Source organism: Orycteropus afer, unplaced genomic scaffold, assembly GCF_000298275.1.
Source record: "Orycteropus afer afer isolate SDZICR_OR568_19922 unplaced genomic scaffold, OryAfe1.0 scaffold00017, whole genome shotgun sequence".
NCBI classification, from domain to species: domain Eukaryota; kingdom Metazoa; phylum Chordata; class Mammalia; order Tubulidentata; family Orycteropodidae; genus Orycteropus; species Orycteropus afer.
In genome coordinates, this window is record NW_006921604.1 from 5,371,915 (window position 1) to 5,398,858 (window position 26,944).

General features: G+C 40.2%; 1 protein-coding gene across 1 annotated transcript in view; it reads right to left on the minus strand.

Moving 5' to 3' along the window:
* Nucleotides 1-3,256: 3,256 nt before the first annotated feature.
* The window catches only part of MRPS5 (mitochondrial ribosomal protein S5), a 30,779-nt gene continuing 7,091 nt past the window's right edge, over nucleotides 3,257-26,944 (minus strand). Inside the window, exons 4-12 of the mRNA XM_007959517.1 lie at nucleotides 25,209-25,334; nucleotides 23,568-23,801; nucleotides 21,658-21,692; nucleotides 16,976-17,066; nucleotides 14,862-14,908; nucleotides 14,350-14,407; nucleotides 13,789-13,851; nucleotides 6,493-6,629; nucleotides 3,257-3,481 (exon numbers count right to left, since the gene is read on the minus strand). Coding sequence (XP_007957708.1) covers nucleotides 3,257-3,481; nucleotides 6,493-6,629; nucleotides 13,789-13,851; nucleotides 14,350-14,407; nucleotides 14,862-14,908; nucleotides 16,976-17,066; nucleotides 21,658-21,692; nucleotides 23,568-23,801; nucleotides 25,209-25,334 — 1,016 coding nt within the window. The remainder of the gene's footprint in view (nucleotides 3,482-6,492; nucleotides 6,630-13,788; nucleotides 13,852-14,349; nucleotides 14,408-14,861; nucleotides 14,909-16,975; nucleotides 17,067-21,657; nucleotides 21,693-23,567; nucleotides 23,802-25,208; nucleotides 25,335-26,944) is intronic.

Below are 26,944 nucleotides of genomic sequence, written 5' to 3' on the forward strand. Positions count from 1 at the left end.
CAATGTCATGAGACAAAGTGTATGTGAACTGCTGTATGGAAAGTGTATTTGCGCTGTAAATTTTCACCCAAATCACAATAAAAAAAATAATAAAAAGAAGGAAGGCAATCTACTTCCGTAGTGATACCGCCTCAGAAACCCAAGGAGGGGTCACTATGAGTCGGAGATGACTTGACGGCACATGTTGAGGCTTTTTGCACCTATACTCCTAAGGGATATTGGTCTGTAGTTTCCCTTTCTTGTGGCATCTTTATCTGGTTGTATCAACAGGATAAAGCTAGCCTCTTAACAAGTTAGGAAGTATTCCCCCTTTTCCTCTTATTTTTCTGGAGTTTGAGGATAGGTGTTCATTTTTTTTAAATGCTTGGTAGAACAGATAATGAATTATTCCAAGTCAATAAATACAAATAAATAAAAAATAAAAACAAAACTCAATTTTTAAATGGGCAAAGGATCTGAATAGACATTTCTCCAAAGGTATACAAACTGTCAATATGCACATGAAAAGACACTTAACATTAGGGAAATGCATTTTGAAACCACAATGAAGTACCACTTCATACTCACCAACTAGTTGCCGCACAGCTGATCCTGACTCATGGCAACCCCATGTGTCAGATTAGAACTGTGCTCCACTGGATTTTTAACAACTGATTTTTTGGAAATAAAGCACTAGACCTTTTTTGCAAAGCACCTCTGGATGGCTCAAACTTCCAACTTTTCAGTTAGCAATCGAATGTGTTAACCATTTGTACCACCTGGGAACTCTTCATACTCACCAAACCCATTGCTGTCAAGTCAGTATCAACTCATAGTAACCCTACAGAACCAAGAACCGTCCCATAGGATTTCCAAGGCCGAAATCTTTATAGAAGCAGACTGCTACATCTTTCTCCTGCAGAGCAGCTGGTGGGTTCAAACCACCAACGTTTTGGTTAGCAGCAAAGCACTTAACTACTGCACCAAGGATGGCTATAATCAAAACATAATAATGTATCAGTGATAAAGTGGAGATAATGGAACCCTCAGACACTTCTGGTAGAAATGTAAAATGGTGCAGCTGCTTTGGAAAACAGTCTGGCAGTTCTTCAACAAGTTATTCCACTCCACACACACACACACACACACACTGCCATCAAGTTCGATCCGACTCATAGCGACCCCTCCTTGGGTTTCCAAGGTAGTATCACTACGGAAGTAAATTGCCCCATCTTCCTTCCAAGGAGTGGCTGGGGGGTTTGAACTGCCAGCCTTCTGCTTGGCAGTCAAATGCCTTAGGCACTAAATTCACCGTAAAGAATGGAAAATATGTCAGTGCAAAAACTTGTACATAAATCTTCATAGCATCATGATTCTTAATGTTTCCTGCAAGTGGAAACAACTCAAAAGTCCATCAATTGATGAATGAATAACCAAAATATTGTGTATCTGTACAACGGAATATTACTCACCATATAATGATGTATGCATACAGGCTATAACATGATAAGCCTTACAAACACTGTTGAGTGAAAGATGCCAGGCACAAAAAATCCACGTTAGATGATTCAATTTATATAAAAGGTTCAGAACAAGCAAATCCATAGAGGCAGAAAATATGTTAGTGGTTTCTAGGGTCTGGAAGGATAGGGTAATGGGGAGAGATAGCTAATATGATTGGAGTTTTATTACTGGGCTGATGAAAATGTTCTAAAATTGACTGTAGTGATGGTGGCACAACTGTGAACACACTGAATTGTGGTTCTTTTTTTTTTTAAGAAAAATACTGGGAGAAAAATGTCCAAATTTGGCAAAAGACAAAGAAGCTGAGAGAACCCAATAGGATAAATCAGAGATCCACACCAAGATACATACATGATATTTCAACTTCAGAAAGCCCAAGACAAAGAAAAATCTTGAAAGCAGCAAGAGAAAAAACATTTTGCCAATAAGGGAAAAACAATTCAAATGACAGTGGATTTGTCATCAGAAACCATGGAGGCCAGCAGAAGTGGCATATTTTTCAAGTGCTGAAAAGAACTGCTGCCAACCTTAAATTCTCTGCTGGGCTAAATTTCCTTTAGGAAGGAAAGGAAAATAAAGACAATTAAGTCGAAGGAAAACTTACAGACTCTTTTCAACAGACCTACCCTAAAAGAACAGCTAAACAAAGTTTTTGAAACAGAAAGGAAATGGTAAAAGGATTCTTCAACTATCAGAAATGAAGAATAGAAGGAACAAAAACATTGCTAATACAATAGACTTTTCTTTCCCCTTGAGTTTTCTAAATTGTTTGATGGTCAAAATAAAAAGAAAAACATCATTTGATGTATTTCTCAATGTATGTAGAAGGCATATTTTAAAAATTACATTACAAATATGAGTGGGTAAAGAGACTTAAAGTGAGGTAAGGTTTCTACACTCCACTTGCACTTCGAAAATGTCAACATTAGTATACTAGTGACAAGTGATATATGTATTGTGTGTTGTCTAGCAACCACTAAAAAGTCTACATAATATCAAGAGAGATACTCAGTAACACTCAACAACACAGGGAATGAGTTTTAGTCAAAATCAACAGGGTATGCTCATTTTCAACTTTCTACTGTGTGACTGTGATTAAGTTACTTAAGTGCTCTATAAAATTAAACAAACAGCATTCACTTTGGAGGAGACAGAAAATATTTTTAGCTATGATTATTATAGCAATTAAAAACTCACTGCCGTAGAATCGGACCCGACTCATAGCAACCCCTCCTTGGGTTTCTGAGGCAGTATCATTACGGAAGTAAATTGCCCAACCTTCCTTCTGAAGCATGGCTGGTGGGTTTGCATCTCCAAGCTTCTGGTTAGCAGTCAAATGCCTTAGGCACTATACCACCAGAGCTTACCTTGCATATTATTATTGAGTCAGACTATTAACCCTGTCTCCTTAATTCATTTACTTTTATAAAGCCATCTTCGGTGAAGTAGTCTGGAACTGAGATATGTATCAAGTCAGCGTTCGATGTCTCCATTTGTCAGATAAAAATTTTTTCAATCTGTTTGAGTCAGGTTGCAAAAAGAGCAATACACTCTTAGAGTAATAATAGAGTAATTTTTGCTCTCACAGTAACACAATATGAAAGCTATAATTATTTATTATTTGTAAACAAAGGGGACAAGGTTTGCCTTTTCTTGAAAAAAAAAAAAAGTGACATTCCAAGGTATGAAGTGTTGAGTTTCTTCCAGGTGCTGGGCAGCACCAGACACTGTTGCTGTAAGGCCAGAGGGACACTTAGGTGGCAGCTCTCTTTAAACCTGACCACACAGAGCGCTTCATTCCCTGTGCAGCCTTCACGTCTTCCCAGTCCAGTTTAGTATCTGGAACATCATCTTCTGGTTCTGGATCCTTTCTCAAGGCCCTCTGGGGGGAAGCAACCACGATGGGGAGAGGGCCACATTCCTCCCGAAATTCCACAACATGGAGACTCTTCTTATCAGCCAACTGTTGATGAGTTTCCTGAACAAGATCAAATTAAGAACACCGGGTTAGGACTAAGAAGGACAAGTTTAGGGGCCATCAATTTAAAGAGCAAGAACTTTCATCAGTCAGAGGAAGTCAACAATGTACCACTTGAGGGAATTGAAACACCATTTCAGTTGATTCTAGGTAATGTATTTTGTGGCTAAATTATGGTAACCTGTTATGGGTTGAATCAACCCAACTCGACCTCACCATCCCCAGCTGGGACAGCTGGGACAGCCTTGGCCTCTAGTCTCTTGCCTTCTAAACCTTCCTGAATATGTGCAGTTCTTTGCCAAAAACTGAACTTGAGTCTCATCAAGGCCCTAGATCTAACTATCAATTTATGAAACTATAGGGGAGGAACATATTAAGGACTCCACACGTATGTAGTCAGCCCTAGACTGAGAAACTTTACAGGACAAACAACATGGTTTTTTCAACAAATAAACTGCAAGGAAAAGAAAGGAGGAATTACAAGGATTAGAGGTGAAAAGAAACTTAAAAGACATAGCAAAAAATTACAACGTATTGATCTTCTCTGCAATCTGATTCAAACAGATGACGTGAAACCTTTCGTATCTGACAAATGACTTGACATTTAATGATACTGCGTTATTGTTATTTTTTAGGTATGATAATAGTATTGTGGGTCATTTTTTAATCTTTATCTTTTAGAGACACACTCTGAACTGTTTATGCATGAAATGAAATGATGTCTGAGATTTGTTTGAGGGCTGGGTGTGAATCGTATTGAAAAACAAAAGTGGCCACTAGCTGGATAATTCTTGATGCTGGGTCAAAGGGCCATGGGGACTCACTCCACAGGGCGGCCATAAAAGACTGGAGACACGGGCAAATGAACTTAGTAGATGGTTTACTGACCGTATTTAACAATAGCTGACAGGTTCAATCCCATGTTTCCTGACTTTATGGCCACCTTATACTATTCTATTTCTATATATGTTTGAAAAGAGATGAGCTGTTTCATAAAAACAAAAATAAAATAATTATAAACTTCAATAGTATTAAAAAGCAATAAGTTTCAAGTCATTTAAACACGTAGAAATACAAGTAGGTACTGCTCTATTATTATAGTTATTGATAATAACAACGCATACTTTTTTTCACATTTCAAAATCTCTGAAATCAAGTGCATCTTAGAGACAATAGCATGCCACTGAAACTGGTGACAACTGTTTCCTTTTTGAGTGCCACATTAAATAATACAATTTTTTTTCCACAACTGATGGCATTTTACAAGAGATGATACATGGAACATGTTCAAAGCACTAAGATGAAATGTTCAAAGCACTAAGGTTCAAAGCACTAAGATGAAACCAAAATATCACATAAAAAACAAGTTCAATGGATCATAAATATCATCTATCTAAAACCAATATCTTAGTTAAATCAAACAATTAAGCCCTTACCAGTGAGTCTCAATTTAGAAGTGCCTTTACCAACTCTCTGGTAGCCTAGTGCCTAAGGCATTTGACTGCTAACCAAAAGGCTGGTGGTTCAAATGCACCAGCCACTCCTGAGAAGGAGAGTGGGCAATCTACTTCCAGAAATATACTGCCTCTGAAACACAAGGAGGGGAAGCTATGAGTCGGAACAACTCAACGGCAGGGAGTTTGGTTTTTTTTGGTTTTCACCAACTCTAGAAATAAAAAAGAAAAAGAAAAAGCTAGTCAAAAAGATCTTTTAACTAAAGCTGCCTTTTTCTTTTAATTAATTTTCCTATTTTAAACAGAGACATGTAAAATATTCCATGAATCATTTTATTCAAAAACAGCCACTGTAACAATGTGGAACGAAACTCAAAAATTATTTAAAAAATAAAAAAAAAAAAAAAAAACAGGTATGCTGGTCTTATAGAGCCTAGTCAGACCCCTGAGACTATGGCCCCTAGCTGCCTTTCAGGTCTGGAATTGAACCCACTCCTGTGGCTTCTAGCCAAACAATAGACAGGCACATGGGGTAAATACACTCCTTGGAGAGATCAGTCAAGGGAGAACAGAAGGGCAGTGTTTGCACAGGGAGACAGCTCAGGGGTGGGAGTGCATGGCAGGGAAGGACACAGGGAAGAGGTAACTACAGGGAGGAAGTGGGAAGACAGCTGTTAAATTGTGGGGAATTGCAGTCAATGTCATGAGACAAAATGTATATGAATTGCTGTATGGAAAATGAATCTGCTCTGTAAACTTTCACCCAAATCACAAAAAAAATTAAAAAAAAAAAAACCTCAGCCACCATACTTTCTAGGAAACCCCATCAAAGTCAACTAAAAGGTCAGCAAATAGAGTCTGCTCCTCCAACTCTGCTAAGATACATCCTGCCCTTTTAAGAGGCAGGCGATTTCTGCCGGGCAGGAAGAACTGCCCAGGAGGAAGGGCTCATGCAGTCACAGCCCTACCCTTCAGCCACAGAGTAACAGTGAGTTAGGCAGATGCCCAGGGCTCCCATCTGTGAGAAAAAATAACCTGGCATCCTAATAATATTCATATCTGCTTGCCAACTCCATGTCATTCAGAACTCCTATTTTCCCAGGTAATGTGAAGACAGACTGCACTCTGACTGAAGACTGCTCCCTTGAGTGGAGAGGTGCCCTAGATGCCTCACTCCAAGCCTGGTCCTCCCTGAAACGACTAAACTAGGCAATGGGGACTTTTACTTTCTACTTCATATTTCCATATTGTTAGAGCCCTAGAATAAATACGTGTAGTCTTTTCAAAACAAAAAACAGACTGTAATTACTGGCTTTAAAAAATACTTCCTTTTGAAACTTCAAAATATCCAAGAAATATTTTGCTAAAGGCTCATGTTCATAAACTAATTCTTTAGCTGCACTGACTAACCTGATGCAGCCACAGATGGCAAAGAATGCCCAGTTCTCAGGGGGCCCCAGGAGAGCACCTCCGGGAGGCATCCATGACACTGTGGCTTCAACTCTCACAACCGAAGCACAAACTAGAGCCTCTGTGTCAGATCACTGGGAAGGTTACCTGGCGGGAGAGTCCGTGGAAGAAGCCCCGGGTGAGATTGAGCATATTGATGGACCCGGACACCTTCGCATACATGTCTTTGATGCCGATGAGACGGCACATGGTGATGATGGCCCGGTGGCAGCAGAGGCCATAACCTGGAAGAGGGGGAAACACTGAGTCAAACGCCTGGCTGTGCGCCTGCAACACAAGCAATCAGTTGCCCCACTGGCTTTCACATGGCATCACAGCCAAGCAGTGCAGGGCACGCATGGGAAAGAGCACGGGATCTGGGTTTCTGAGAAGCTGGTTCACATCCTGGCTTTACCACCAGATGGTGACCTTTGATAGCTTACATACTTTCTGATTACATGTATTTAAGTGAGATGTCATAAAGATTAAAGAGGTATTATATATAAATACCCTGAACACAACGGACAAAACAAACAAAAATAAGGGTGTTATGAGAATGAAGAAGTGCTTTCTGGGACACCCCCCCAATACCAATGTTAATTAAGGAACAAGGGACCCATCTGTTCTCAACCTCGTATCCTGTCCACTTCCTCCTGATGGAAAAACTCTTTTTTGGCTTCAGTAACACACCCTCTCCTGGATTTTCTCCTAGCTCTGGTCCCTCCTTCTCACCTCCTTGCTAGCATCTAAATTTTGGGTGGTGTCCTCTCCAGTCACCTGCCCTACTCTTGTCCATCTGTGATCCATTTGCCAGGAAGAGCTTTAAAATATAAAGAAAACACATCACTCCCCATTTAAAGCTCTTAACTTCCCACTATTCTCTGAATTAACATAACAACTCCACAGTCTACAAAGGCCTCCCTGACTTGAACCATGTCCATCTCACTGACTTATGTAGAGACACTGCCCTCCTCATACTCGCTTTCTGACCTCAGGGACTTTACACTTGGCATTTCCCTCAGCCTGGAATATTCTCAACTACCCTACAATGGCTCCTTCTCTCCTTCTAGGTCTCACTCAAACATCTCCTCCGTAGACAGGACTTCCTTGACCACACTCCAGAAAAGCAGCATTCTTCCTTCCCCACCCTCCCAGACTCTAACACAGCATCCTGATTACTGCAGTCGGACATCTACTTAGCGGAACTTGAAACTCTGTTTTTGTTCCCTTGTTTATCTACTAATTCCCCTCAGGTGAATGTGGGCTCCATAAAGGTAGGTTATTGTTTGTTTACTACTGGATTCCCTACAACCTAGACTAGTACCTGGCAAATCCAAGTGGGCATGAGGGAAAGAGAAAAGCCCCAAATTTAGGCTCTAATACTTTGAATAGCCAGACATGAAACTCAGCACACATCACTCCCTACTTCAAGGGAGAAAATCTACTGTAGAAGATGAACTTTCTAGTTTCTGGTTTTTCATAATTCACTATCTGCCAGTAAAAGCTGCATCTTGGATAAAAGTATAAAACTACATAATCTTACCTAGACTTTTCCCTTCTACTTGAAAAAGTCAATTAACTACCTATTCCATGGCTATGCTAGGTCATTCTTCATGTAAGAGTTGGGGACTTTAGAGGGTAGCTAAAGGCAGGTAACAACAGGGCTGTTTGTCCTTCTGTGTGGAATTATACCCATACAGAACACATATCCATGTGTGAACATATGCATCCATCCACGTATAGATGTGTACAGAAGCGCACGCACACACACACACACACAGAGGGTGTAATAGCAGATGCTTTGGAAGGACCTGGGAGGCGGTCTCTGCTCTGACATTACATATGCACTGGATGACCTAGGCAAGATCCTCACCTCTCTGCAACACCACTTAGCAGAGCTGCTGGTGACCACCCAAAGGGAAGGTATGTACAACACACAGCACAGTACCTGGACCAGAGCAGACACCCCATGAATGGTAGCCATTGTTTTGTACATACACAAATATACATGTAATACTGGTCATAGTCCTAAGGTAATTATTTGATTACACTTTGATTGTGAAGGCTTCCAGGCAGAGACTGTGTCAAAAAACATTTGTTTAATAAAAGTTACATTAACGTATGTGTGATATACAGGAAATCTCCTGCACTACTGTGTGAGGAATTAAATGAAGTTCTGCAGCCATGGTCAAATAGGTTTGGGAATGTTGCACTCTCCAACCCTGCTCTGGGAGATTCACATTGTACAGGAGTGCATTAAAGACTGACCTTATGGAGCACAAACACCTCCTTAATTTTCCTTAACCCAGTTTTCCCACTTGGCATCAAGGGCTTTCAATGGCTGTGAGCTATCAGAAGCAGATCACCAGGTCCCTCTTTCAAGAAGCCTCTGGGTGGGTTTGAACCACCAACATTTCATTTAGTACCAAAGCACTTAACTGCTTGCACCACCCAGGGACTCCATCCTTTTTGGAGTAACATGTGTTAGCATCTTCTCATAGAACTAGTAGTGTACAGAAACAGTTTAAGAAATGCCATCTATAAACCATCATGCTGTTTCAGCTTCAAAATCAGAGAACTTAACCAAAGACACAGGTTATGGGTTATTTTAAACCAGTAAAATCTAAAAACTACAGCTTTTGATTAGAAGACAGAAGAGATAAAAAGGTAACCTCTGAAATTAAATTAAAATTGTAATCATTCAAAAAATCATTCAGATATGAATTTGTTTAAACCACACGAACCAACAGAAATACAATACAAGCTGTATATGTCATTTAAAATATTCTCAAGTACATTAAAAAAATTAAACAGGTAAAAATTAATTTTAGTAGATTTTATTTTTAAAAATAAATAACTCACTACTATCCAGTCAGATCCGACTTATAGAAATCCCTCCTTGGGTTTCTGAGGCGGTATCACAACGGAAGTAGATTGCCCAACCTTCCTTCCAACGAGTAGCTAGTGGGTTTGAACCACCAGCCTTCTGGTTAGCAGTCAAATGCCTTAGGCACTGTTGTTGTTGTTGTTGTTAGATGCCATCAAGCTGTCTCCGCCTCATAGCAACCCTAAGCACAGCAGAATGAAACAACGCCAGGTCCTGAGCCAGCTCCACGATTCTTGCTACACTTGAGTCCATCGCCACTGCCACCGTGTCAATCCATCTCATTGAGGGCTTTCCCTCTTTCGACGACCCTCCACCTTACCAAGAATGATATCCTTCTCCAGGGAATGGTCTCTTCTGACCAAAGTATGTGAGATGAAGTCTGGCCATTCTTGCCTCCAAGGAGCACTCTGGCTGCACTTCCTCCAGGACAGACCTGTTACTTCTTTTAGCAGTCCACAGTACTTTCAGTGTTCTTCGCCAACACCACAGCTCAAAAGCATCAACTCTTCTTTGGTCTTCCTTATGCATTGTCCAGCTCTCATATGCATATGAGGTGATTGAAAATAGCATGGCTTGTGTCAGACGCACCTTAGTCCTCAAGGAGACATCTTTGCTCTTCAGCACTTTAAACAAGTCCTTTACAGCAGATTTGCCCAGTGCTATATATTGTCTGATGTCCTGACTGCTGCTTCTATTGGCGTCGATTGTAGAACCAAGCAATGTGAAGTCTTTGACAATTTCAATCTTTTCTCCATTTATTGTAATGTCTCTTATAGGACCAGTTGTGAGGATTTTTGTTTTCTTTATATTGAGATATAATCCACACTGTAGACTGTATTCTTCAATCTTCATCAGTAAGTACTTCAAGTCATCCTCACTTTCAGCAAAGTTGTGTCATCAGCATACTGCAGGTTGTTAATGATTCTTCCTCCAATCTTAATGCCACATTCTTCTTCATATAGTCCAGCTTCTCGGATTATTTGCTCAGCATACAGACTGAATAAGTGTGCTGAAAGGATACAACCCTTGCACACTCCTTTCTTGATTTTAAACCATGTAGTGTTCCTTTTTTTCTGTTAGAACAACAACTTCCTGGTCTACGTACAGGTTCCTCATGAGTACAATTAAGTGTACTAGAATTCCCACTCTTCTCAATGTTATCCACAATTTGTTATGACCCACACAATCAAATGCTTTTGCATAGTCAATAAACACAAGTAAACATCTTTCTGGTATTCTTTGCTTTCAGCCAAGGTTCATCTGACATCAGCAATGATATCCCTCATTCCACATCCTCTTCTGAATCCAGCTTGCATTTCTGGAAGTTCTCTGTCAATATACTGCTGCAACCGTTTTTGAATTATCTTCAGTAAGATTTTACTTGCATGTGTTTTTAATGATACTGTTTGATAATTTCCACATTCTGTGGGATCACCTTTCTTTGGAATGGGTACAAATATGGATCTCTTCCAGTCAGTTGGCCAGGTAGCTGTCTTCTAAATCTCTTGGCATAACCAAGTGAGTGCCTCCAGCACAGCATCTGTTTGTTGAAACATCTCTATGGACATTTTGTCAATTCCTGGAGCCTTGTTCTTTGCCAATTCTTTCAGTGAAGCTTCAACTTCTTCCTTCAATACCATTGATTCCTGAACATATGCCACCTCCTGAAATGGATGAAGACTGACCAGTTCTTTTTGGTACAGTGACTCTCTGTATTCCTTCCATTTTCTTTTGATGTTGTTTCCTGTATCATTCAGTATTTTGCCCATAGAATCTTTCAATATTGCAACTCTAGGCTTAAATTTTTTCCTCAGTTCCTTCAGCTTGAGAAATGCCAAGCGTGTTCGTCACTTTTGGTTTTCTAACTCCAGGTCTTTGCACATTTCATTATAGTAATTGGCTTTGTCTGCTCGAGCTGCTCTTTGAAATCTTTGGTCCAGCTCTTTTATCTCGTCATTTCTTCCATTTGCTTTAACTACTCTTCGCTCAACGGCAAGTTTCAGAGTCTCTTCTGACATCCATTTTGGTCTTCTCTTTCTCATATTTTTATTGACCTCTTGCTTTTTTCATGTATGATGTTCTTGATGTCATCCCACAATTCTTCTGGTTTTCGGTCATTGGTGTTCAATGCATCAAATCTATTCTTTAGATGGTCTCTAAATTCAGGAGGGATATGTTCAAGGTCATGTTTTGGCTCTTGTGGACTTGTTTTAATTGTCTTCAACTTCAAGTTGAACTTGCATATGAGCAGTTGATGGTCTGTTCCACAATCAGCTCCTGGCATGATTTTGGCTGAAGATATTGAGCTTTTCCATCTCCTCTTGCCACAGATGTAGTCAATATGATTCCTGTGTACTCCATCTGGCAAAGTCCACAGGTATAGCTGACGTTTGTGTTGTTGAAAAAAAGGTATTTGAAATGAGTAAGTTGTTGATCTTGCAAAATTCTATCACACAATCTCCAGCATTATTTCTGTCACCAAGGCCAAATTTTCTAACTAGCAGTGATTCTTCTTTGTTTCCAACTTTTGCATTCCAATCACCAGTGATAAGCAACACATTCTTGACTGCATGTTTGGTCAATTTCAGACTGTAGAAGTTGATAAAAATCTTCAATTTCTTCATCTTTGGCTTTAGTGGTTGGTGCGTAAATTTGAATAGTAGTAGTACTAACGGGTCTTCCTTGTAGGCGTATGGCTATTATCCTATCACTGACAGCATTGTACTTCAGGACAGATCTTGAAACATCCTTTGTAATGATGAATGCTACACCATTCCTCTTCAATTTGTCATTCCCAGCATAGATCATATGATTGTCTGATTCAAAATGGCCAAAATCGGTCCATTTCAGCTCACTAATACTTAGGATATCAATCTTTATGTGTTCCATTTCATTTTTGACAACTTCCAATTTTCCTAGATTCATACTTTGTACATTCCATGTTCTGATTATTAATGGATGCTTGCAGCTGTTTCTCCTCAATTTGAGTCATGTCATGTCAGCACATGGAGGTCCTGAAAGACTTACTTTATCCATATCATTAAGGTTGGTTCTACTCTGATGAGGCAGCTCTTTCCCAGTCCTATTTTGAGTGCCTTCCGACCGAAGGGGCTCGTCTTCCTGCACTGTATTGGACAATATTTCCGAGCTATTCATAAAGTTGCCCAGCAATGTATCAGACAGTGTTTTTCTGCTATTCATAAGGTTTTCCCTGGCCAATTTTTAAGAAGTGGATGGCCTCCTCCTTCTTCCTAGTCTGTCATAGCCTGTAAGCTGCATAGAAACCTGTGTACCATGTGCAACCCTGCTGGCATCTGAAACACCAGTGGCAGAGCCTCAAGCCTCACAGCAACATATAAGCCCCACATGATGACAAACTGACAGACAAGTTTGTCTCCCTTAGCTGTTGGAAACCTCTGTGTCCTTCCCTTACTTAATTCCTACCTGGAACCTGCCACTTTGTGTCCCTGGCCATTCCTTCCCTTTCTTGGCTCTAGGGGGCTTGGGGCCTAGCCTTGCCTCCCACCCCTTTTTACCTGGATATCCTGCCGCTCCGCATATCCCTGGCCTCTCCTGCTCCCCTCCCTTTCCTGGCTCTAGGGGGCTTGGGACCTTAGGTACTACGCCACCAGATTTTATTAACACATCTAAAATATTATCATTTAAAATGTAATCAATACAGTAACACTATTTGCTACCATATGCTATAGCATAGGTCTAAACCTTAATATCAAATACTAAACTCAATATTTTTTCTCATGGCAATATAAATGGTTTTTATTAGGCATTTGAATGATAAACTGTGGCTTGAAAGAAGAACACAAGTTCTGGTGCACTGAAGCTATTGATGCTATATTTGATTATTTTTCTTTTTTTATTTCCTTGCTACACTTCTAGCAGAGTTGTATTAGTAGCTTTGACAATGAACACTTTAAATGTAATGCTTTATCTTCTTCTGACCCAAAATTTTTGAAATTTATATATCTAAAGCCATATGAAATTATTTGTACTGTAGACACAGAGGCAAAATGCCAATCAGAATGTTCAAGAATTCTACACCCAGAGCTCACTGGGCATGAATGGGACAGCCCCACCACTCTGAACTCTGCCTGCCTGCCTGTCCTTCCACAAGCAGGATGACATGTACCTCATACAAGATGTTCACTCAGTACTTGATGATGAGCAGTAAAAGACTGGAACTGAATAAGCAGAAGAACCATCTAATACCACCAATAATTCTCTAGGAGGAACTAATGTTCCCATTCATTTAAACCATCTATTTACTCAACTGCTATAGCCAATTCACAATGTGCTCTTCCCACTGACAATTCCTCCTGGAACACGTTTGCACCACAGAAGACTGTGTAGGCTAACTATTTATTCTTTATTTTCCTGAGAGGCCCATCATTCTTAAGTTTAACTTAGGCCTTTCCACTTTGGAGTTTCCAAAATGAACTATGGAATTATCATAATTTCTTTCCTTTATCTTCAGCAAACTATAAGAGTCTTTTAGTTACCTCTGGGTTGTTTCTTCATCCTGATATGTGTCCTTTTAAATGTCAAAGAAATATCGTGGAAGACTGGAAAGTAAAAACACAAGCATAAGAAAGATTAGGGGTATGGTTTTAATGTCCCTGCAAATGTCACAATGCTATTAGTACTACCCTAAACAGCCAGCACACACTGGCCTTGGATGAGTGACAAATTTTGATAATACTCATTACACTAACCTTCTAGGAGAGAAAGGTTATTTCTACATTTTATGTATTTATTTTTAAGAACACAGTAACAAGCAGAAAAACACAAAGATATCCACAGAGATATACTGCCACATAGGAGCTCTAGTAGCATAGTGTCTAAGGCACTTGATTGCTAACCAGAAGGCTGGCAGTTCAAACTCACCAGCCACTCCTCAGAAGGAAGGTTGGGCAATCTACTTCCATAGCGATACTGCCTCAGCAACCCAAGGAGGGGTCGCCATGAGTCAGGTCCGACTCAACGGCACATAACAACAACATACTGCCACATATATTGAAACATACACTGAAATATCATATACTGAAAAGATTAATACTTACTTGTGTGATCTTCATATCGTTCTATGTAATGCAAGTAGTGAATTGCTTTGTTCTTTGCCTGATAGAAAGAATGAAAATATTTTTCTTAAAACTATTGGTGAAATTGACATTTTCTCAGGCATTTCAAAATTCAAGTTTATGAAACAGCTTACTATGAAAAATTTCAAACTTATATAAAATTTCAGTATGTAGTTCTAAAAGGTAAGGGCTTAAAAAAAAATTCTTGTATTTGAAAAACATTTAACAATAAATCCCTAGTCTCATGGAACATTCAGTGAGTGCTCAAACTTCCAGAGCTGTCTCATAATTTCAGTAACCAACCACAAGTGTGATGAAAATGATACAAAACTCATGTACTTCTGCAACAGCTTTTTATGATGTAAGTATCCTCTGACAGCAAGCTTCATGGGAAGGTTCTGGGACCAATTATCATTTTTTGGTTATTCCCATGGGGTCCAGTACATAGCTTATTGATGTTTCACTGAAAGGCAACAAAGGAAAAATGTATATACTTTTCTGAAAGCGTCTATCCGTTCAGTAGCTTTCCCAACGGCAAAACCTTTAAAAGAAAAAGGAAAACCATGAAAAAGGACAGATATTTAGCTTATAATGTAGTGTCTTTCACTATATTCTAAATTTCAGCTCCTGCCATATTTCATAGCACTTCACCTTTTTACCCACCACAGAAACCTGCTACCCAAAATATATGTCAAAGCATGAGGCACAGAGATTTGTTTATCTGCTTTGGGGCATTCTGAAAATATTACATTTGAATGCATCTCTGAAATCTACAATTAGATGCATAACATTATTTAACATGCTCAATAAATAAAAAAAGAAACTAATGCTGCTCTTAAGAAATCAAACATTGTATTACACGGGGGAAATCTGCTGCAAAAAACCTCTTTAAAGTGTTAAAGAGCAAAGATGTCACTCTGAAGACTAAAGTGCACCTAACCCAAGCCATGGTATTTTCAAACACCTCATATGTGTGTGAAAGCTGGATAAGGAATAAGGAAGACAGAAGAAGAGTTGATGCCTTTGAATTGTGATGCTGGTGATGAATACTGAAAATACCATGGACTGCCAGAATGAAAAAATTTATCCTGGAAGAAGTGCAGCCAGAATGCTCCTTGGAAGTGACAATGGCCAGACTTCATCTCACCTACTTTGGTCATGTGGTCAGAAGGGACGAGTCCCAGGAGAAAGATATCATGCTTGGTGAAATAGAGGGTTAGTGAAAAAGGGGAAAACCCTCAACAAGATGGACTGATACAGCGGCTCAACAATGGGCTCGGCATAGCAGGGATTGTGAGGTTGGCACAGGACCAGGCAGTGTTTGATTCTGTTGTACACAGAGTCACTTTGAGTCAGAATTGATGGCACCTAAGAATAATGCTGCTCTAATTTAATAAGGTAAAATGTTTTAGACATTTTTGAGAACAGATTCAAATAGCCTGAAAGGGTGGGAAATATACATTGCCAGAGTAAAACTACAATTTCATTGGTGCTTTCCAAAGGACTTCACATTTCAGTAAACAAGGAAATTAATCAATGACCACTTTCATTAACAGATGAATGGATTAACAAGATGTGATATAAACTTACAATGGAGTATTTATTCAGCCATAAAGAAAAGTAAAGTCCTGATAAATTCTGAAAACATTCTGCTAAGTGAAATATGCCAGACACAAAAGGACAATTATTGTATGATCCCACTTATATGAAATATCTAGAATGGGCAAATGGACAGAGACAAGTTTATTAGTGGTTACAAGGGGCTGGAGGGAGGGAGGATGGGGAGTTATTGCTTAAGTAGTCACTGCTGAGCTTCTATTTGGGGGAATGAAAAACTTGTGTAAAGAGATAGTGGTGATGGTTGCCCAACATGGTAAATGTAAGTAATGTCATTGAACTATACACTTAAAAATGGTTCAAATGGCAAATATTTTGTTATACATGTGTGTGTGTATATACATACACAAACACACACACACATACACATATATAGAGAGAGTCTACCACAATAAAATTATTTTTGTGAATGTTTAATTCATGCAATGAGATTTATCACAAGTTACATAAATATTCTTTAATGGCTACAAAGTATTACATTGTGTGGCCATATTGTTTTTAAAACTATGGCCCTGTTATTGAGCATTCAGCCTTTTTCCCCCTAATCTTTCATTATTATGTCTAATGGAATAATGTTTTAAGCCTTTTAAATAAGAGTCCCTCATAGGAAAAGGCAAATGGAGGCGGCCTATGTTTCTTTTCTAAGAGCTCTGGTAGCGTAGCGCCTAAGGCACTTGACTGCTAACCAGAAGGTTAGCGGTTCAACCCCACCAGCCACTCCCCCCGAAGGAAGATTGGGCAATCTACTTCTGTAGTGATATTGCCTCAGAAACCCAAAGAGGGGTTGCTATGAGTTGGGTCTGACTCAATGGCACAAAACAACAACAAGGGATTTCAACAAGTTTTATGAGTCCAAACCACTGAAGATTTAAGCAGTAGAAACAGCCTGGTCAGCTGAATGAACCTATGAACCCCAGAGCAAGAAGCCAGCGCAGACTGGTCTCTACCGGCATCACCCCCAGTCCCAGCCGGTATTACTGCATGCCATTACCTGCAATGCCTTTTCCATTCCCCACAGCTACCAGGACACGGATCGATTTCTTTCTTCCTTCTTTTGCTGTCATATTGAAAACATTTCTCACCTAAAAGACAAAATGTTTCATAAATATTAATAATACCTTAAGAAAGTTAGGGAGTGGAAATTGGAGCAACCCATCTTACACACACACACACACACACACACACACACACAAACTGACTAGATACCTCATCCTCCAACTCCTTGTGCAAAAACACTGAACTTCTCTACAGGAAACTTCTGTATGGTCTGTTTCTTCAAGAGTAAAATGGAAAAAAAGGCTTTCTCTTTCTTCACATTGCTGTTAGAAGGTTCAACTGAGATCATATTTAAAGGGATTTAAAACTATACAACTCAATATATCCTAGCTATACAGACCAGGCAGCGTTTTGTTCTGGTATACATAAAGTTGCTGAGTCGCAACTGACTTATGGCACCTAACAACAACATACAGCTCAATATACCCAATAAATGTGCCACAACAAAGTCGCCACCCAGCCACTACAAGCCTCTGCTACCTCCACTGAGCCAGAAGTCAGGGAGCCAAGACTGACACCATCCCATGTTACCAGTCCATCTTCATTCCTCTTTAACCTTTTCCCATTCTAATTTGGCTTAAGAAGTATTATCAATTTTTGTTTCATATGTGCATTTATGAGGCTTAGCAACAAATACTAGTTTGTTGACTGCTGTTTTTAAATCAGCACTACTATCTAAAAGGATGTCTTTAGTCATCAAGTGCTTCTATAACAGAAATACCACGAGTGGGTGAATTTAACAAACAGAAATTTCTTTCTTACAGTGTAAGAGGCTAGAAATCTGAATTCAAGGTGCTGGCTGTGGGGGAAGGTTTTTTCTGTCGCTCTGGAGGAAGGACCTTGTCTATGGAGCTTTTGCTCCTGGGTGATCTTCGCAGGGCCTGGCATCTCTCTCACCCATCTGTGCTAGCCTGCTTATTTGTTTAATCTCTCCCTATCTCCAGAGATCGATTTAAAACACACCCTACACTAATCTAGTCTCATTAACATAACAAAGACAACCCATATCCAAATGGGATAATTTCAGGCATAGAAATTAGGATTCACAACACATTTTAGGGAACACAATTCAACCCAGAACATTCTACCATCTGACCCCCAAAATTTCCATGTCCTTGCCACATGCAAAATACATTCACCCCATCACATCACCCTAAAAGTTGTAAATCAACTCCAAGTCCCAAATCTCATCTTCTGAATAATCTGTATCAAATATGGGTAGGATTTTATGCGTATTCCATCCTAGAGCAAATTTCCTCTTCATCTGTAAACCTGTGAAATCTATATTACAAGTTATCTGTTTCTAAAGTACAGTGGTGGAACTGGCACAAGGTAGACATTCCATTACAAATGGGAGAAATTAGAAGGAAAGAAGGGATAACGGACACCAAGCAAGTCCAAAACCCAGCACAACAAACTACATGAGCTCTCAAGGTTTAAAAATAATCCTCTTGCGGACCTTTTGGGTTCTCTCGAATCATCTAGCAAATGGCTCTGCCCTCCAGACCCTGGGTGTTAGTCATGCCTTGGTTTGGGGCTTCAACTCTGCCTTCCAAGCCCATGGAGATGGCAACTCTGCTCCTTTGGTTGGGCAGCCCTATTCTCCTAGTCCATGTGAGTGGTGACCCCACTTCCTCGGCCAAAGCAGGTCTCATTCTTCTTCCCCTTGGGCATGGTAGCCCTATTATCTCAGCTTTGGGCATCCTCTTGGCTAAACTGAATGGCAGCCCCACACTATGGGAACCAAGTTGGTAAAGATCTCTTTGAAACCAAGGAAATGGGGGCTCTACCATTTGAGTCCCGAGAGGCCATGGCCCATCCTTTGAGACCAAGGCAGCTCTGCTTCCTTGCTCTAACAGTTCTGCTGATCTCCAAACTGCTCCAAGGATGGTTCTCTTCTTTTCTTGGAAGATAACAGATACAGCTCCTTTGGCCTGTTTCCTGCCTCTAGAATTACAAGAGGCAGACAGCATTCTCTCTTTTTGTTCTTTCTCTGTCCCATTAAGCCTAAACCAATGGATTTTCTGCTGTGGTAGTTGGTTAGATCCATCAACTACAGGCTTAATCTCTTTAACAAAAGATTCTGTAGCTCTATCCTTGGGAGCTCTGGTAGCATAGTGGCTAAAGCACTTGACTGCTAACCAGAAGGCTGGCGGTTCAAACCCACCAGCCACTCCTCGGAAGGAAGGTTGGGCAATCCTACTTCCGTAGTGATACTGCCTTGGAAACCCAAGGAGGGGTCGCTATGAGTCGGGGCCGACTCAACGGCACATTAACAACAACAACAACATCCTTGGTGAAAATCCTAGAGCATGTGTCCTTAGTTTGTACAGTGGAATTTTCAACATCTTTAAGTTTTGTTTTCATTTTACACAGTTTATTTTTCAGTCCATCTCTTTCCTCTCACATTTACTATAAGCAGTAAGGAGACACCATGCAGCCCCTTTAAATTCTAGTTTAGAAATCCTATCAGCCAGATATCCAAATTCATCCCTTAAAAGTTCTAGCTGCCACCAAACATTTAAACATTATTCAGACAAGTTCTTTGCCACTGCATAAAAAACATCACCCTTCCTCCATTGTCCACTTACATGTTCATCATTTTCTTTTAAAGTCTCACCAGAAGCATATTTAACATCCATATTTCTAACATTCTTTTGCTGACACCTTATGTATACTCTAAGACAAAAGGGACTTTATGACTCTCCTCACTTCCTTCTGAGCCCTTACCAGAATTGCCTTTGATGTCCATAATTCTACCAACAGTCTTTCAAGGCAATTTAGGCTTTTACTATTAGGCACCTTAAAACTCTCCCAGCCTCCAGCCACTATCCAATCCCAAAACCACTTACACATTTTAGGTATTTGTTAGAGCAGCACCCCATTATTCTGGTATCAAATTCTAAGTTACGTAGTGCTGCTGTGACAGAAATACAAGTGGGTGGCTTTAACCAACAGAAATTTACTTTCTCACAGTTAGGAGGCTAGAAGTACAATTCAGGGCACTGGCTCTAGGGGAAGGCTTTCTTGGCCAGCTCTGGAGGAAAGTCCTTGTCTGAGCTTCTGCTCCTGGGCAATCCTCAATCTCTACAGGAAACTTCTGTATGGTCTTCATGTGGCTTGTCTTCTCTCTTTCCTAATCTCGGCTTCTTTTACTTATTTGTTTAATCTCTAACGTCTCAAGAGATTGACCTAAAATACCCATCACTAATCCAGTCTCATTAACATAAAAATGAAAACCCATTCCCAAATGGGATTATAACCAGGTTAGGATTTACAACATATCTTTTGGGGGGACACAGTTCAATCTGTAACAAAGGCCAAGACTACTGAACTATTAACTAAACTGCTTACAAGGCAGCTGGCTCTCTCACTCATGTGGTCTTTTCCAGTAAAATGGGGTTATAGGAAAAGGGAACACTTCTGTTGTATCTCTACTCCTATAATCTTACAGGAAATCACCCATATATAGAAGAATTATTCAAAGAGATTACCTTCCAAAAGGAATAAGCTGTGACATTGAAGACAAAATTGGAAACATATTTTAAATTCTATAATGCAGTTGATATTGAAGGAACAGTACACATATTCAGAGGGAACAACTCACAAACTCAACACATGATTGTTTCATATGGTCCCCGGATGGCGCAAACCGTTAAGCACTTGACTACAAACCAAAAGCTGGTGGTTCAAACTCACCCAGAAATGTCTCAGAAAAAAGGCCTGGAGATCTGCTTCCAAAAGGTCACAGCCTTGAAAATTCTATGGAGTGCAGTTCTACTGTACACACATGGGGTCACCATGAATCAGAACTGACTCAACGACAGGTGGTTTTATTTTTGTTTGTTTTATGCAGCGCTAGTTCAAAGGAAAACTGACTATTTCAGAGAACGTCCTGAAAAGAGTGATACAGGCTTCAGTTTCAAAGGCCTGCAAGCAGATGAACAGACTGCTTCTTATCAAGAGCCAGATATCCACAGCAACTCCAGGCTTTCTACCCCTGCCCCGTGACTCTTCCCATTGCCTATTCCCTTAATTGAGTGCTAGGTGCAGCTGGTTTGTAACTCAGTAATAGATTGCTAATGCTACTTTAGCTTTAGAAAAAAAAAAATGTAAATGTAATCTCCAAATTCGCTTATCAATACCACCACCCAAAGTTGCCTTCTCATGAGATCTCAATTTAGTACAAAACCAAAAACCAAACGCACTACCATCGAGTTGATTCCAATTCATAGCGCCCTATAGGACAGAGAACTGCCTCGAAGGATTTCCAAGGCTGTAAATCTTTACAGAAGCAGACTGCCTCATCTTTCTTCCGCAGAGTGTCTGGTGGATTCAAACCACTGACCTTTTGGTCAGCAGCCAAATGCTTTAAGCGTTGCACCACCAGAGCTCCTTTTCTCAATTTGGTAGCTACCCCCCAAAAAATGGGGCAAAATCGGAGCTAAAGTCACATAAATGAACTGAAAGTTTCCCTATTTCTTTACCCAAACCAGCTATCTCTGAAAAGGTCATGCATCAAAGGCTTTCCTCATAGTTCCACTTGTCCCATCTCTAGCCCATCCACAACTCAGTTCATCCAAAAGCTTAACCAGGTATTCAATTCCACATGCCTACCTCTAGTATCCTGGTATCAAAATCATCATATGTTTCTGTAGGGCAAAAAGAAACAGACATACAGATGAAAATATCTATATAATTAATTTATGGAAGTATTTTTCAACACAAGCACCATCACAGACTTTTAAGCAAGGAAGATCCTAAGCTCTTTTGGTGCTACTCCCAAGGCCACACTCTGTTCCCCACATCTCATCAGAGACTGTCCCACTACCAAATACACCCATTTAGTCACTCATGTTCCCAACCACATCCTGCTACCCCTCCAGCTCTCTCACTCAATTAACTCCCTAAGCACTGGTTCTGGAGCTCCCCAGTACCTCCAGACCCTTGACCACCACTTTCCCCTCCCCATCTGCCCCTCCAATCTTCACACCTTCTCCCACTCAGTCCATCACTTCCACCAGATCTGGCAAATGTCCTCAACACCCTCACCGCTTTTTTCTCTCCACCATACTAAAAACCCAAAGCCACTGAGTCGATTCCAACTCATAGGGACCCCCACTGCATTTCCAAAGTTGTAAACCTTTACAGAAGTGGATTGCCTCATCTCCCTCCTGTGGAGCAGCTGATAGGTTTGATCCAACCTTCTGGTTAGCAACCAAATGTCTTATACTATGCCACCAAAGCTCCTTCTCTACCATACTATCCAGGCTTAAATCAATGCAGCTGTCTGCACACACCTCGCCTGCTAGAGAGAAGTCAAAGTAGAGCACATACTCAGGCCACTAAAAATTTATGGTCTCCAACTCAACCAAGTCCTCTCTGTGGCCTACTGGCATTTTATGCTCAGTTAGGTCTCTCTACTCACAACTGTTTAGTAGCTATTTCAAACAACTCTCTATGCCCTTTATTTTTTAACTTTAATTATAGAAAATGTCAACCATATTCAAAAATAGAGAACAGCAGAATAAAAGCCTATGTATCCATCACGTGGCTTCAACAATCATCAATGATGGTCAGTTTCCTTTCCTCTAAACTCTGCCAAATTCCCATGCACTGGAAAATAATGAAGTCAGTCTCAGATACTCCACCTTTTCATCAAGAAACCCTCTGGTAGCTATGTTCATTAACACCCCCACCCAATTGGTGCAGATGACCACACATCCTTTTCAAAGACTAAAGCTACCAGAGAGATGCCAATCTTTCCACTACCCTCCCCCCTTTTCCATGACCAACAATATAAGCTCACCTGAAACTGTACTGTCCTTCCTTCTGTTACAACTTAATCTTTTTATCTATAATGGATCTGGTTCTTCATTAGGGATCTCAGTTTATGGATTTTGTTCTCTCCTTCCCATACTTCCACCCTCCTGACTGAAGCATTCTGCTCAGCTCTAAGCCTGCTCACCTAAGTCTCTCATCTCAACCTCTCCCTTCCTCTGTAAGCCAAACTTATGAAAGCAGCCAAACTCATTTTTATTTCTTTATATACTGGAGTTGGGGAGGGCAGGCTCTGTCTGCTAATTTGATCTGAAAAGTATCATTAATTTTGTTTCACTTGTGCATTTACGAGGCTTAACAACAAATATCTGGTTGACTGCCGTTTCTGAAGCAGCACTCCCAAGCCATGTTGCTCCACAGGTACCACACGGTCAACTATGTTTGAGAAGCACTACACACTGCAGACAGCCTGAGGTGACCCATAATGCCTATAACTATGTAAAAGGCTCTGAGAAGCCATACAACAAAGACACAGGAATCCACCCTATCTGTAGGATAGTTCTTGCTTATGGGTCACCAGTGTTCCATAAAACATAGTTGGATAATAATAGTGATCTATTATTTCAGAGATAACCCAAATCACTTTTGGAATAAAGCAATCTTAACAGACAATAAAATCCTTTCAAGGAATTTAGATCTGCATGTACTCTCTCTCATAAAGGCAAAGAAAACCAAAACTCTACTACCTCCATTGGGACCAGGGTCAGGGGGGCCAAGACTGACGCCTCCCCATGTGTTTCCGCTCCATCCTCGCTCCCGTTTAACCTTAATTTTCCTCTTCCGTTCCCACTCTTCTCTCTGCTGGACTATGTCGGCCTCCACCTTCTCCTGCTCTTCCTTGCTTCTTTGGGCAATAGTCTGTACTGCTCCACCTCGCATAAGAGGGACATTCAGACCAGGCCAGAGGAAGCCAGAACGCCCTGAATGGTTAAAAACATAAATATATATTTTTAAATCATTTCTTTTTCCTCAAGTGTTAAGATTCCAGGCAATATGTGCACTGCTGGTGGAATCATAAGCTAACACAATGACCTGGCAGGCCACCTGGCACTATCTATTTATGATTTTAAGTGTACATACCCTATGAGCTAGTAATTTTACTTCATCTAGAGAAACACATACAGGCACAAGACTTAGGTGTACGTAGACAAAGATATCCACTGAAAATGTCAATCAACTGCAAAGGCAAAATATAGAAACAATTTAAATGTCCAGTGACAGCAGAATGGTTAAGTGGACTGTGGCATACCCACACTATGAAAAGGAAGTCATTCTATAGGTAATGCTGTGGAACAAGTTCCAAGACCTATTATTCAATGAAAAAGTGAACCGTGAAAGAGTATGTTCCATGATATGATTATTTTTCAAAAGAAGAAAATATGTATTTCTATCTTACATGTTGTTATGTGCTGTTGAGTCAGACCCGACTCATAGCGACCCCTCTTTGGGTTTCCAAGGCAGTGTTAATACGGAAGTAGATTGCCCCATCTTCCTTCCAAGGAACAGCTGGTGGGTTTGAACCACCAGCCTTCTGGTTAGCAGTCAAGTGCCTTAGCCACTATGCTACCAGAGCTCCCATCTTACATGTATGAAAATACTAAAAAACATCTAGATGGAAACACATCAACATAAGATCAGTGGTTTCTTCTGTGAAGGCAACTGGGATTGGAGGAAACAGAAATGGGCATCAGGGAAACTTTAGACTTCTCTATAACCTTTGATTTTTTTTTTTTTTTACTGGGAAAGTATTTCTATAATATTCCTCTAATTTTTTAAAATGGTTTGATTCAAATATATTATTCAAATTTTAGTCTTAGAAAAAAATATATGTATGTATATATAAATAATCATGGTGGCAACTAAGGCCTGCAGGCCAAATGTAGCACACCACTTGCTTTTGTAAATAAAGTTTTATTGGAGAACATATATGCTCATCTGATTACATATTATCTATAGCTGATGGTGTACTACAAAAGCAGAGCTGAGCAGTTACAAAAGACCATGAGGCTCACAAAGCCAAAAATATTATCTGGCCCTTAGTATTAAAAAGTTGGTCAAGTCCTCATTTATTCCATGTTCTGTCATAGTCGATGGCACAAGTGGACATTAAATGCTTGTTGAATGAATAACTCAATGAACGAATCCCTTTCTATGAGATTTTTCTCTTCCAGTATCCTGGGGTAACAGGAAACCATCTAGCTGGACTCAATACCGCAGAGCCTAGTGTCCTTCATAAGAAATGTTTTGATATTTATAAAATATCTATAAAATCTTATGGAGGGAAAAAACTTAAAAAGTACTTCAGCTATTTTTATAAGTAAGTTTACCTTCACCGATGATCTGGCCCCTGTTCAAATCTTTTCTTCTCTTTTTCTTAGTTCTTTTGCCTCTTCCTTTTCTTGCTCCAGCACCAGTCTCTGCTAAGGCACCTTTCCACAGCTCATCTGCTGTTACTGTAATGAAAACGGGATTTTTTTTTTTCTATAGTTTTCAAGCAATGATCTATGTCGTTATGTGCCATCAAGTCAGACCCAACTCATAGTGACACCTCCTTGAGTTTCCAAGGCAGTATCACTATGGAAGTAGACTGCCCAACCTTCCTTCCAAGGAGTGGCTGGTGGGTTCTCCTATTAAAACAAAAAGAGTCAGGTGAGACCATCTACACCCGTACATTGGGTCAATGAAAGCATAATTAAACCATCTCTTTCATATCACATGGTTACCACTGGAAAGCCCTGTTGTTGTTACGTGCCGTCGTCGATTGGGACCCAACTCATAGTGACCCCTCCTTGGGTTTCTAAGGCAGTATCACTACGGAAGTAGATTGCCCCGTCTTCCTTCCAAGGAGTGGCTGGTGGGTTTGAACCGCCAGCCTTCTGGTTAGAAGTCAAGTGCCTTAGGCACTACGCTACCAGAGCTCCTGCTGGAAAGCCCTACAGGAGACAATTCTGTTACTTTTACAGAACAAGGTCTTCACCCACAAAAGACAGTCAACATTTAAATACCAGTTACTAACCAGTGGGTTTGTTTTCATATATTTTCCCATCTATGCTATTAATCTCTTCCTAGCCCTCTTGCTTCCATTGACTGAGATAGTCAATAGCTATCCTTCCTTTAAATATAGGTTTTTTAGCCCAAGTAAGAATCAACTTTTCTATGTGCACTCATAAATCTTAAGAATTTGGACTGTTTGTTCTATTCTTCTGCAAATGCCCTAATCTTTATAAAATCAAGATGAGATGCTGAAATTCACCTTCAACTATAGTTAGTCTAACCAATAAATAGAAAATAAGTATTTAAGATCTGATAGTTAGTGCACATGTGTGTTTGTGTATATTTATTTTGCTTGTCTTTTGCATAGACTCTGACATTATTGATTTATTTCAATTTGTGAATTTCTTGAATCCCAAAATCTTTTTCTGTGACGTATTTCAATCAGTATTCTCCCCTTTGTACTAGTGGAAGGACCCCTAGTGGTGCAGTGGTTTAAAAGCTTGACTGCTAACCAAAACACTGCCAGTTTGAAGCCACTAGCCACTCCACAGTGGCTAAGGCACTTGCCTGCTAACCAGAAGGCTGGCGGTTCAAACCCACCAGCCACTCCTCGGAAGGAAGGTTGGGCAATCCTACTTCCGTAGTGATACTGCCTCGGAAACCCAAGGAGGGGGTCGCTATGAGTCGGGGCCGACTCGACGGCACATAACAACAACAACAACAACAGCCACTCCACAGAAGAAAGATGTGGCAGTCTACTTCCGTAAAGATTTATAGCCTTGGAAACCCTTTGGAGCAGTTCTACTCTGTTCTATAGTATTGCTGTGGGTCAGAATAGACTCACTGGCAGTGAATTTGGTTTTGGGGGTTTATACTGGTGGAATATTTAGAGTCTTTACTTGACCTTCACTACACTATTTATTGGACTTAAGTTTTGTCTTCTTCAAGACTTCCAACTTTTCACAGTATCATCAGCTGATTTTATAACCACCTATCTGTTCCCTAATCAATTTATTTAATAAAGAATCCTCATTGACTCACATAAATGTCATACTAATCAAATATCTGG